Raw genomic sequence first — 13,088 nt, 5'->3', positions numbered from 1 at the left:
TGCAACCTGAGTTCCAGGCACCCAGAGAGAAAAACAAAACAAACAATGTTGCAATAGAGGAAAGAATGGCCGACTGGAGAGGGCCTGACTAGGGTACTAGGGAGCCATCCTGGAAGGTTGAGGGCTCGCTTCTCTGACTGATTCAAGAGCGTCCTTCCTAGAGCTCCTGCCAGTCTCTTCCTTGAAAGGAAGCTAGAGAGAGATGCATAATGCTCTCAAGGCAGCTTGCTGTGAGTGATATGACCCTTGGCAAGTCCACTCCATCCCTGGCCCTCCATTTTCTTCACCTGCCATGGCTAACACTGAACTAGCACCTTCTGTGTGCCCTGCACTATTGACGCACTTTACAGATGTTTTCTTGTTCCCTTTTCCTAGCAGCCTGAGGCTGTAGATAGAAGTCCCCCTGCTTCATAACTGAGACTCAAGCTCAGAGAGGTTAACTGCCTGGCACAGGCTACACAGCACATAGCAGACCAAGGTTGGAATCAGACCTGTCTGTCTCTCTGTTTATGATCGTGACTACACCACTCCCCACAACGATAGGAGGTGGGCCTTAAGGTGCTTCAAATTATGTTTTCTTTTGGCTAGAGCTATGCTCTTCAAGAAGGACAAGGGTAGGCATTAGTCACACACTGGGTGGGGAAAGAAGGCAGAACATCTGGCTTGGGTGCATCTGCTGGGTTAGGAGTTTCCCTTTGAAGTTCTAGAGGGAACCAGAATCCAGGCACTGAAGCCATAGCCTGATCCCCAGTGGAACCCAAGGGTCCTACACCTTCCCAGAAGGAAGGGAGGATATAAGGAGAGAAAATGCCAGTTGTTCCAAAAATAAAACCTGAGGACGATTCAGACAGGCTGGGCCTTGAGGAAGCCAGAAACTGAGCGGTGACTGTGCCGAGGAGAGGGGAGAGGCCAGCAGAACTGCAGCAAGAGCCAAGCGCTAGGCTCCAGCCTAGCAGGACTTCCAGCTGGTCAGGACCCAAAAGAGAGGGGATCCAGCCAGCTAGCTGCCCAGCAGGCCCCATGTATACTCAAAGACCTGGCCTGGGCTTCTCCAACACTGAGTGGGGGCTCTGGACCCTACAGAACCGGTCTGTCTTGGCTTAAACACAAAAAGTCTTCAGGCCAGACCAATGTGAAAAATGGGTATAGCATATCCCCCTCTCCCCAGGGAGGAACCCAGGGAGGGAGTCCAAGCCAGTGGAAACTCTGCCTAGAGCAGGAGCAGGCTGGCAGCAGAGCAGAATTCAGGACACTCATTCCTGGACGCTCTACTACGGAAGGAGCAGCCTCCGTCCATTAGCTGATTAACACGTGCCTTCATTCACCTGCTCAGCCAGTCTCCAAACGCCTGTGTTCTACATGAGCATGCAATGCATTGGCTATACCCATGAGAGCTGAGCCTGGCAGGCTCCATGCCTATAATCCCGACACTGGGGAGACTAAGGCAGGAGGATTACGAGTTTGAGGTCATCCTGGACGAATCAGCAGGACTTGGTCTGAAAAGGGGTTGAGGGCAGGATTCGGCACAGCTAGTCAGAGGCGACATGATCATTCCAAGCTACCCTATGGAGCTCAGACTAGTCCAGGGCGCTTGCGAGTCATGGGTAAATTTGGGAATGGCATAGTTGTTTTAGGATTTAGTAGATCACAGCTCTAAAAAATGATCACACTTCCAAATATCAGAAAGTCTTTCTAGAATGGGATACAGGCCTGCTTGCTCATCTCTCATTCTGCAGAGCTGAACATAGAAAAATGAGCTTTTACTACGAACTCTTACTGAAAGTAGATGAACAGTAAAGGCCGGATGAGTGGGTACGTGATGGGTAATGGGGGTGACTGCCTGCTTATTCTCCAGAGGTCCCCAGGGCCACTTCTAACTCTTGGTTTTCAGTGTCCTGAGCTGTCCCGAAGGCATTCTCTGGCAACTGCATATGGACCAGCCTCCTCAGCGGCCAGACCATGAGCTGCCATCCCTCAGTGGTGCCAGTCACAGCTAATCTGAACCCTGGGCAGTGCCACTCACTGCCATAGCTTCCTCCTGTCCAGACAGTGCCTGGCGCCTGCCTCAGAGTTGGGCCACAGCATAGGAGCCGCCTGGTTAGAAGATGGCAGGGGTTGGCCAGGAACGTGGGGGACCTTTAGCCTACCCAGGAAAAAGTAGGTGGTTAGACTACCAAGCAGGGATTGCGGAGGTGGTATATGCCCTCTCAGGACCTTCCTTGGCTTAGAAGAAGCCTGCAGTGGGTGCCAGCTTATTTTTCCAGCATATGCTGGCACAAACCCCGCTCCAGTCTCCGTGACAGCCAATCCTCAAATCCAGCTGTGACTGTCCCAGTGTCAAACAAGCTAGGACTCCCAAACCTTCTCTTGCTGGGGCTCACATGACTCTCGGGCTTAGCTTGCTCATCTTTTAGGCCTGGGAGGGTGTGAGATGGTGAGTGTGGTGGCCGTGACTGTCTTTCTCCTGTTGTGTTTTTCTTGTTTTGGTTTTTGAGCTAGGTCTCTCTGTGTAGTCCAGGCTGGCTCCAAACTCATAGAGATCCACCAACTTCTGCCTCCCAAGTGCTGGGATTAGAGGTATGCATCACCAGACCTGGCCTTTGGTGGGGTTATGGTACTGGTGATAGAAGCCAGGGCCTCATGCATACATAGCATGTGCTCTAACCTCTGAGCGACATTCTTTGAATTGGTGTCCATCTGACCCTATCTGATGAGTTTCTCATTGGGCTTGTGTTACTGTCTGGTAGTGTCCCTCTATGTAAACTGGGGTGCTATGGGTGGAGTACTAATATACATATGATAGACCCTGTGCAAGACAAATCTCAATGTATCAGTTGTGGGGGTAGGGGTGGTTTGTATCTCTCATTGTGTCATGTCAGAGAAATGGAGATTCCCTGGGTGGAAGGTCCCTCCCATCCCAGCTCTGAGATGCAGTGTACACATGTGCACTCACAGAAGCAGCCCTGTGTATTTGGATTTAGGTTTCATGGTTAATCGTTGAATAAGGGAAAAACAGGTCAACCCAGCACCAGCCCTTCCTTGGCCTGTAGGAAGAGGGCCTGATAGGAGGTTAGAGCAGCAGACTCCCTGTAACTCCCACACCTGCCAGGAGGGCTCTAGGAAGACTTTATCCCTTCTAGGTCCAGAAAGGCTAAACAAAGAAGGAGCTGACTTCTGACCCTGACCGCTCAATTCAGGGGGAACACAAACAGTAACCCAGGAGAAACCTGGGCACACCACCTGACCATGCCTGGACCTCAGAGCAGAGCCAAGTAGGGCTCTCCATCTGGGGCCTCCTGAGTTCTGGTTCAGTATCTATGCCCTTTCGTCAGGCAGCCAAGAGCCTGTCTCTAGAAGACAAGTTCTTAGTCTCTTAGGGCCCCCAAATACCTGGATGGTGATGTTTAAGGACAAGGAGATCTACTGACAACTGGGGACCCAGAAGCCCATATCTCTGGGCAGTCTTAAGTTTCCCTCACCCAACTCCCACCCACACTGGACACAGCAGTGACTCACAGCAGTGGCCTTTGGGCTTGAAATGGAGGCAATTATCTAGTGATCACTAGGCAAGTAACCGTCCGGGAATGTGTGGGTCAGTGTGTTAGGGGACAAGAGGCGTCTGCTGCCCTCCCTGGGAAAAGAACGAGGGAAATGTGAGAGGATTCCCCTCCCATCTCTTCCCAGAGCTTATTTTCTCAGAAGGAAAGTTCGCAGGGGATTTCCCCCACCCCTGATCCCACATCTCAGTCTGGACCAACTTAGGTCTCTCCCACGCAGCACGGGCTGAATCTCTCTGGATCAGGGTTTGGTGCAGAAACCAGAGCACCAGTGCAGGCATCAGAGAACCAGGTCCAGGTCTAGGGGAAAGAGATGCACAGTGGCTGCTTGTACGTATACCACAGCTGACCGCTGCGTCCAGATATTTTCACTGTCTGCAGTGACCCCTTTGCAAGGGTTAAGGAAAGAAAGAGCTCAGTCTGTACAACCCTGGGAACGTCTCCTCTCACACGAGGGGCTGGCTGGGGCTCCATTCGTGCCACCCCATGGTAAGATTACTGGAAGGAGCGGAGGGGCAGAGCTGGAAGTGAGTTGCTCTCTCTCCGTTCGCCTATCATCGCGAGTGGCCACACGACTGATTAGGGTCGTGGAATTGCCATCTCAGCTCTGCCCCAGACACAAACTAAGAACTGATTATATCCCCCCTCCCCCGTGTAGCAAGCTTCCAGGTCTAGGATCCTACTCTGCGCAACCGCGTTCCTGGTCAGGCGGGCGGTGGCTCGCAGCCTCCTATCATTGGCCAGGAGCTTCTCTGCTCTCACCAATGGCAAGCGGGATTCCTGGGAGGGGCGGGGCCCAAGAGGCCGATTAAGCCACGTAACTGCAGCACTGAGCGAGCAGGGCTCCCTCCACCCCTAAAATTTAAAGGGCGGGCGGCTGAGCTGTAGCGCCAAGGAGAGAAGCAGCAGCCGGGGAGGCAGGGTGCCGGCCTGAGAGCCGGAGGTCTGGGGACCTCTCCTTCCAGGGAGTGGAACCGGCGCCTGTTGCCCGTGGCGGCCGAGAAAGAGCTGATATTGGCACAAGTGTAGGAAAAAGTCTTTAAGGAGGAGGGAAATATCTCCAGTGCCTCCTTCTCTGGCTTCCCACCCCCGTTGCCTGTACGGAATGGCACCCCCCCCAAGACTGCCCACCCTAACAGAACACCCCGCCCCCTCAAACGCTGGCGTGAGCCTTCTGTGAACTCCTGGCCACCGGCCTTCCTCCCCCCTCCCCCGCCCCCCAGCGCCACCCCCTATTTCCATCAGACAGCCTAAATATGATTCTTGTGTGTCTGTGTGAGCTGGAGGAAGGCTCTATAGCGGGCGAGAGCGACCAGGGCCAGAGATGGGGAGGTTTGAAATCTCTAGAGTGAGCTTTACGGGGATGGAGGGAGGTGGGTATAGAACATAAGGGAAACCTCCTTACCCTCAGTTCAATCCCAGAGCTGCGGAGAACCCCATCCGAAATACTAGTGACACGCCTTGTGACTGTGGGTAAATGGCTTGCTCTTTCTGGATTTTAGCTTTCTTGTTAGCAAATGAGTTGAGGGGCATAGACCACTGACTTTCTCGGGTTCCTGCTGTCTCACAGCATAACTGAGATGCCGGCTCAATGCCAGACATCAGATGGAAGTAGGCTACATTATTCAGTGAGCAGCTACTGGTGGCAATGCTCCCATGAGAGGCTGATGCGTCTAGGTGCTATGTGACAGGACCACCATCCACCCAGCACTCCAGGAACCTGGGACAGGGAGGAATGAGCGCGGGAGCTCCTCTACCCCACCCTGCCTGCCCCTTGGCCGCCCTCTTCTTCCACTTGGCTCCCACCGCTCCCAGCCTGCTGAGCGTTGGCTGTTGTTTCTAGCAGGTGGGGTGGGGGGTGTCTCACAACACCCGGCCATTTGAGGCCCCCTAGCAAGTTCATTCGGGCACCCCCAAAGAGGGTCCTCGCTTATTTTCCTAAAACTGGAAAACCTTCAGGGACCCCTAACCCAGGCTGGAGGGGGCTGGCTCTTCTCTCCCAGGCCCCCGGGAAGGGGGTTGGCAAACTCTTATCGCCTGCGGAGCAGCTGCTGGAGAAATACCGTGGCCGCTGACTCATGGCTCTTCCAGCTCTGTGCAACCCCCTCCCCTGGGCCCCACCGCAGCCTTGGAGAGCGCCCCACCACCACCATCACCGCATCCCAATCCCCGAGTTCGGCTGGAAGGAAGCGCCCCCAGGTGGGATGGCCTGGTTCTGCTGCGGATGTGAACCTCTCAATCATGGCCTGGGATGATGGTCGTTAGAATGGATCATACATCCCTAAAGCGTTTCTGTCTAGGTTCTCAGTTGTTCTAGAGACTTGTTCAGACCCTGAGCTCTTTGTACGGCACTGCCCAGACTCTACTGAACAGCTAAAACACTAGTGGCCTTACTCTGAGATGCAAGGCCCTACCCCTGCACCGCTACTGAATGAGTGGCTAGCAGGTGAACAAAGCATAGACTTGTCTCCAGGAATATAGTCTGGCATCAGCCAGGCGAGTCCCAAACAGAGAGGTGTGTGGTGTGGTGGCAGGGGAAGGTCTGGGTATTGAGGGACCATGGGCACGTTCTGGCTTTGTCTGGCTCTGTTTGCCCTGCCCATCAAATGTAAAGCAATGCCTTTGCTCCTTGGGGTGTAATAAACGGGTGCAAGGGCTGGGGGCGTGGCTCAGTAGGTAAGGGCTACTGCCTAGAATGCACAAGGCCTTGAGTTCCATCCCAGTACCTCGTGAAGGCAAGAGGATCAGAAATTCAAGGTCGCCCACCGTAGGGTATGGAGAAGTTGGAATACATGAAAGCACTTGGGGAAATTTAAGTAAAAAGAAAAATATAAAATAATGACGAAGCATCCCGGAAGAAGAGAAATGGGAGCCCAGAGTATACCAATGGTGTCTCTGGATTCGTTTTGCCCTGGAGTTTCTTGTCACACTTGCTCAGAGGGGAACCTCAAACCACCTCCCTCTATAGAGTCCAAGCTCATGCCTGAGTTTAGGGGCTGCTATTAACTACCAAGTGTTTCATACATACTACCTACCACATGCTGTTTTGAGTGCTTCGTGCACTCAACCATAGCATCCTCATAATCATATGAGGTGGGTACCAGGAGTCTAACCAACATTTGATCCCCATAGCAATGCTGTGGAGTAGGAGCTATAGAGAAGTTTTTAAAAGTCAGCAAGTAGTGGAAGAGTTGAGAACAGGTCTCTATGGTTCCAGACTCTTGCGCCTTCCCTGCTCCTGAAAAACCACACATCCATTGCTGAGCCTTATCCTGAAGCAGAAGGCACTGCTCATCCCTGCCTGTGTCCTAATAGTTCAGGACGCAGAAAGCCAATGACTGGTCCTGGAGCCAATCCCCTTCACAGTCTCCAGGTGGAATACAGAGCCTGGAGCAACCCTGGCCCAATCTCATTCAACCAACCAGCTAGTGCACATGAACAACAGTAACACTGTGTTGCACATCAATGACTCTTCAAGAGGAAAAAAAAGCACCTACTATGTGTTGGCCCTGGAGTGTTTTATTGATGATATGACTTTTCTTGACTTATGACTGTACAAGGGACTATCCTAAACCTTTACTCATATGGATTGGCTTATTCCCCACAATAGTCTTAGCAATGGAAACTATAATTAGCCCCACTATGCACAGAGGAGGTTAAAACATGGGTTAATTAGCTTTCCCACAATCATGGTCAAAGCTTTTGTCTGTTTATTTCTGAAAAAGAAAATTGACATCTGTACCAAGTATACATATAGCTGAGATTAATAGTTTGCCAGGGTTTTTACTTCAGTATGTTTGATGGATTCTGATATTTTCTACTTATTTTGTATTTTGTTTTGTGCTATTTTTTCTTAAAATCTGGCTATAAATGCCCACATGGACATGGGGCCAGTTTATTTAACTTAGACTTTATAAAGCACTTGCTTGGCATACACAAGGCCCCAGATGAAAATAAAAAACATACTTTTACCTGTATGTGGTAAAATGAGAAAGCACAAAAGTGGTTCCTAGGGGCTAGGAATGGCAGAGAAAATGGGGGCTGGGGAGAGGGGGCAGTGGGGTCAGGGATACGCTGGCAAAGGGGTTGGTTCTAATGCTTTGCAGTAGGGAAGTTGTGGTCAACAATGATTAATTATATATATCAAAATAGCTAGGAGACAGCATTTCAGTGCCCCACAAAAGAAGTATATGTGTTTAAGCTGATGGCTATGCCCCCTTGACCTGGTCTGGGCATTGTGCATTGGCACATGTAATGAAATGTCCAAGTCTGCCCCATAGATATGTACAGTTATTGTGTGTCAAGGAAAAATTTTCTAAGTATATTTTTTTAAGTTCTGGTCACGACCCACTGAATCGATTTCATAACACATTAGTGAGTCACCACTTGCTGCTTACACAGACTGAGTCAACAGCTGGAATGATTGAGGCCAGGACGCAAGCCTCCGTGAGGCGGCCCCACAGCCTGATGCCTCAGGATAGAGAACAGCCTGAGAGGGGCGCAGTAGACTCCTGAAACTCCAGCACTCAGAAGCCTCAGGCAGGAGGATCATGAGTTTGAAGCCAGCCTAGACTACTTAACAACACCCTGTCTCAAAGAAGCAGACACGAGGGCTAGAGAGATGGCTCAGCCATTAAGAGCACTTGTTGCAGAGGATCCAAGTCCAGTTTTCAGTACCCACATAAAATCTATCAGTCATCTGTAACCCCAGTTCCAGGGGATCCAAAGTCGTCTCTGGCTCACTCTTCAAGGGCACAAGGCACACATGGAGTGAACATACATATCCTCAGGCAAAGCACTCATACACATAAAATAAAATAGTAATTTGCATAAAATAAAAAGAAAAGCAGACAGGTACTGGGTTGGGACATAGCTCAGACTTGGGCCCCAAAACTCCAACTAGGGACATTGAAGAATGAAGAAATGACAGATACAGACACACATACAGGCTGGGTGGGGTCCAGTTGGGTTCTGTTACCATGGTATCCTGCTGTAACCTGAAATCTCGGTAATTAGCTACAGCACAGTGGGAGGGCTTCTAGTCTGAATGGGAAGACTCTGGACATGAGCAATCTCAGAAGGGTGCTGCAGTTGCCAGTCTTTGCACGCACTGATCAATAACTCATGAGCTCACATACTTGGGCTCCCAAGCAAAGCTTTGCCATTTCTCATGAGGCTTTGTCAATTGTCCCAGGGGTCTGAGGTCCTGAAGGCCTTGCTGTGGCTGTGCTCATGCCAACACACATTCACTAGGACTTCCTACTCAGGGCTTCTGTCATTCCCTACTTCAGTCAGTAAAATTCATAAGGACCTGCCTTAGCGCCCTTTAGCTCACTTAAAAGAGCATGGTCGAGCCTGCCTATAACCTCCAAATGGGGAGGCAGAGACAGGTGGATTCCAGCAGAGCTAACTAGCCTATCCCTACTTAGTGACTTCCAGGACGGTATCAAAGATCCCATTGGTAGGAAAGGCTGGAGAAATGGCTCAGAAGTTAAGACTGCTGGCTGTTCTTGCAGAGGACAGGTTTGGTTCCCCGTGCTCATATGTGGGCTCACAATTATCTGTAACTCCAGTTCCAAGGGATCCAATGCCCACTTCAGACTTCCACAGACAACAGGCATACACAAGGTGCATAGTCATACATGCAGACAAAACACTCAGATGTCTAAAATAAAAATAAATAGCTTTCTCCCCCCCCCCCAAAAAAAATCAAGGTGTGTGGAACCACAGAATTACAAGGTTTCCTGGGCTACATTGCATTTACTGAACCCTATGTTCTTCATAGATAGTATTTGTGACTTTTGCCCTGTATGTCTATCTGCATCTCCCTCTCTGTCTCTCTCTCTCTCTGTCTCTCTCTCTGTCTCTCTCTCTGTCTGTGTGTGTGTGTGTGTGTGTGTGTGTGTGTGTGTGTAGGCCAGAGGTCACCTGGTTTCTCCAGTTCCATACATTTTGTATGCTAAATAAGATGTGTTTCTACTTATTTAATAAGTATGAGTGTTTTGCTTGCATGTTTGTATGTGCACTATATGTGCTCTTGGTGCCAGTGGAGGGTCAGGAGGAGGCATCAGATCACCTGGAGCTACCTACAAAATAGTTGTTAGCCACTGTGTGGGTACTGGGAACTAAAGCTAAGATGGGTCCTCTGCAAGAGCAGCCAGTGGTCTTAACTGCTCAACCATCTCTCCAGATGCTAGTTTTTTTTTAATAAATAAAAAATTTAAAGGTGAGGAAGTTTGTGAGATTGTTCAGTGAGTGAAGGCACCTGTCTCATGTGCCTAGCAGCCTGAATTAGATCCTCCAACCCCACTTAAAGATGGAAAGATAGAAACAACCCACAAAGTTATCCTCTGACATTTATACATAGGCAGTGGCATGCATGTACACACACACACACACATTCACACACATTCACACACACATTCACACAGATACACATACACACACATTATAATGATAATGATGATAATAACAAAAAGGTTTTTTGAGACAGGGTCTTTCTACATAGCCCTGGCTGTCCTGAAACTCACTATATAGACTGGGCTGGCCTCAAACTCACAGAGATCCACTTGCTTCTGCCTCCTGAGTGCTGGAATTAAAGGCAAAGGCCACATGCCCAGCAACAACAACAACAAAAATGTTTAAATAAAAAGAAAGAAAGATGGCTCAGCAGCTAAGAGCACTGGCTCCTCTTCCAGAGGTCATGAGTTCCGTTCCCAGCAACCAAAAGGTGGTTCACAACCATCTATAGGGGGATCTGGTGGCCTCTTCAGGCAGGCAGATATATATGCAGCAGAGCACTCATACATTAAAATAAATAAAGAGAGAGAGAGAGAGAGAGAGAGAGAGAGAGAGAGAGAGAGAGAGAAAGGAAGGAAGGAAGGAAGGAAGGAAGGAAGGAAGGAAGGAAGGAAGGAAGAAAGAAAGAAAGAAAGAAAGAAAGAAAGAAAGAAAGAAAGAAAGAAAGAAAGAAAGAAAAGTTAAAGCCAGTGATGAGTGATGTTGGTCACCGGGTGGGTGACAGTGTCCTGGTACACTGGTCATGGGGAGGGTAGTAGTGTCATGATATGGTGTCATATAGTATGAGTGGTAGGAAGAAAAGAATGAAGAGGTGCCCATCACAGCAGCACCTGTCCCCCCTCTCCAAGCCTCACTGAGGTTCCCTTCCCTCCCCAGCACTTCCCGGAGCACCTGGACCACTTTGTGGAGAACATGGAGGACTTCTCCAATGACCTGTTCAGCAGTTTCTTTGATGACCCTGTGCTGGACGAGAAGAGTGCTCTGCTGGACATGGAACTGGACTCCCCCGCTCCAGGCATCCAGGCTGAGCACAGCTACTCCCTGAGTGGGGATTCTGCACCCCAGAGCCCCCTTGTGCCTGTCAAGATGGAGGACACCACTCAAGGTAAGATGGGAAAGTGCTCAAGAGGAAGAAAGACGCTCCTGGACATGGGGAGGGGGCATCTGCAGCCCAAGACTCCCAGAGCATCTGCCCACAAGCCCCTTACAGCAGGGTACAGCGCCGGGTTCCCCCTGAAATCAAACCCATGGCAACAAGCAGTTCACAAAGAGTGGTCCTTAGACAACAGTGTCACTGACAGCCTGTGACAAATGCAGTGCCTTTTGCGGAGCTGCTGGAGGTGGCTTAGAGGTCAGTGTGCCTGCCACTCAAGTCTGAGGACCTGAGTTTGAACCTCTGGCTAGATAGTGGTGGTCCCATAATCATGGGGTAGGTGCATAGAGGAGAAGAATAAACCCAGAGACAAGTAGCTCCTAGAGGCTTGCTAGCCAGACAACTTAACTGAAACAGGGAACTTCAGGTTCAGTGAGAGACGTTGCCTCAAATAATAATTTGGAGAGTGACAGAGCCAGACATATAATATCCACCCACCTTTGCCCTACACAGGCACAAACACACATGAACATGCACCCACACATCTGAACCCTCCCATACACATCCACACACATAAAATAAAATAAGAGCCAGGTATGGTGGTTAATACCTTTCATCCCAGCACTCAGGAGTCAGAGACAGTCAGATCTCTGTGAGTTAGAGGCCAACCTGGGCTACACAGTGAGTTCCAGGACAGCTAGAGCTACACAGAGAAACGCTGTCTTTAAAATCAAATAAGTAAAATAAACAACAACAATAATCAATGCAAAGCTGCAGCCAACCCAGCATGGAGGTGAGTGTTGGTAACAGCACTCAGGGTGCTGGGTAGATGGTGCTAAGTCTGGGGTTAACCTGGACTACATGGTGAGACCTTGTCTCCAGACACACAAACTACAAAACAACAAATGAGGGCTGGAGAGATGGCTCAGTAGTTAAGAACACTAGCTGCAGGCTGGAGAGATGGCTCAGCGGTTAAGAGCACTGACTGCTCTTCTGAAGATCATGGGACCAAGTCCCAGCAACTACATGGTGGCTCACAACCATCTGTAATGAGATCTGATACCCTCTTCTGGTATGTCTGAAGACAGCTACAGTGTACTTAGATACAATAATAAATAAATCTTTAAAAAGAAACAGGAAAGGGAAAGGAAAGGAAAGGAAAGGAAAGGAAAGGAAAGGAAAGGAAAGGAAAGAACACTGGCTGCTCTTCCAGAGGTCCCGAGTTCAATTCCCAGCACTACATGGTGGCTCACGACCATCTGCAGTGAGATCAGGTGTCCTCCTCTGGTGCAGACAGGACACTTATACACAAATAAATATTTTTTTAAAAAATGGAATGCAGTTACATAGGACACTGAGACAGGAGGATAGAAAGTTCAAAGTCGATAGGCAGGGGAGGCATCAGCCTTTAATCCCAGCACTTGGGAGGCAGAGACTGGCACATCTCTGAGCTCAAGGACAGCCTAATCTATATAGCGAATTCCAGGACAGCCAGGGCTACACAGAGAACCCTGTCTTAACCAAACAAAAAAACTGAGGCAGGGAGGATGGTGAGTTTGAGGCCAGGACTGGTTACTTAACAAGCTCCAAGACAGCTTTGGATTCCAGCATGCACTCTACCTCAAAATAATAGCAATAACAATTATCATCATCATCATCAATATATAGGCAAATTACAGAGTATCTAGAACCTCCCATCTCCTTATACTGACATACCCCAAAATATCACTTAGGTGCCCTGTTTCAATTTTGGCTCCTGAAGTGGAGCTTAGCGAGGCAACCTCTCTCCCATCTCCCATCTTTGAAGCAAGCAGCCCTCTGCCTCCAAACTGCTCCTCAAGGGTACTCAGCAACTGAGACCCACACTGCTCCATCCCAAAACACTGCCTGTTCTGTCCTTTCCTCTAAGACAGGTAATCCAGATCTTGTCGTTTTTTTATGGGTGGGTGACCACAGACCTGTCCCTCTTAGATTTGTTTTTATTTTCTGCCTATGGTTGTTTTGCTTACACATAGGTATGTTAATCACATACATGCAAACCAGGGTGATAAATTTTCTGGAACTGGAGTCACAGACTGCTGTGTGGGTGCTGGGAATTGAACCCTGTGTCCTCTGAACGAGCAGCTAGTTCTCTTAAC

At 49.6% G+C, this 13,088-nt stretch overlaps 1 protein-coding gene across 1 annotated transcript in view; it reads left to right on the top strand.

Annotated features, from left to right (window-relative positions):
• Positions 1-13,088, top strand: part of Creb3l1 (cAMP responsive element binding protein 3-like 1) — a 41,843-nt gene that overhangs the window by 11,364 nt on the left and 17,391 nt on the right. Inside the window, exon 2 of the mRNA NM_011957.2 lies at positions 10,734-10,962. Within this exon, the coding sequence (NP_036087.2) occupies positions 10,734-10,962 (229 nt within the window). The remainder of the gene's footprint in view (positions 1-10,733; positions 10,963-13,088) is intronic.

Source organism: Mus musculus, chromosome 2, assembly GCF_000001635.26.
Source record: "Mus musculus strain C57BL/6J chromosome 2, GRCm38.p6 C57BL/6J".
Lineage (NCBI taxonomy): Eukaryota > Metazoa > Chordata > Mammalia > Rodentia > Muridae > Mus > Mus musculus.
The sequence above is the reverse complement of the archived record's forward strand: the minus strand, read 5'-3'. Positions and strand labels throughout refer to the sequence as shown.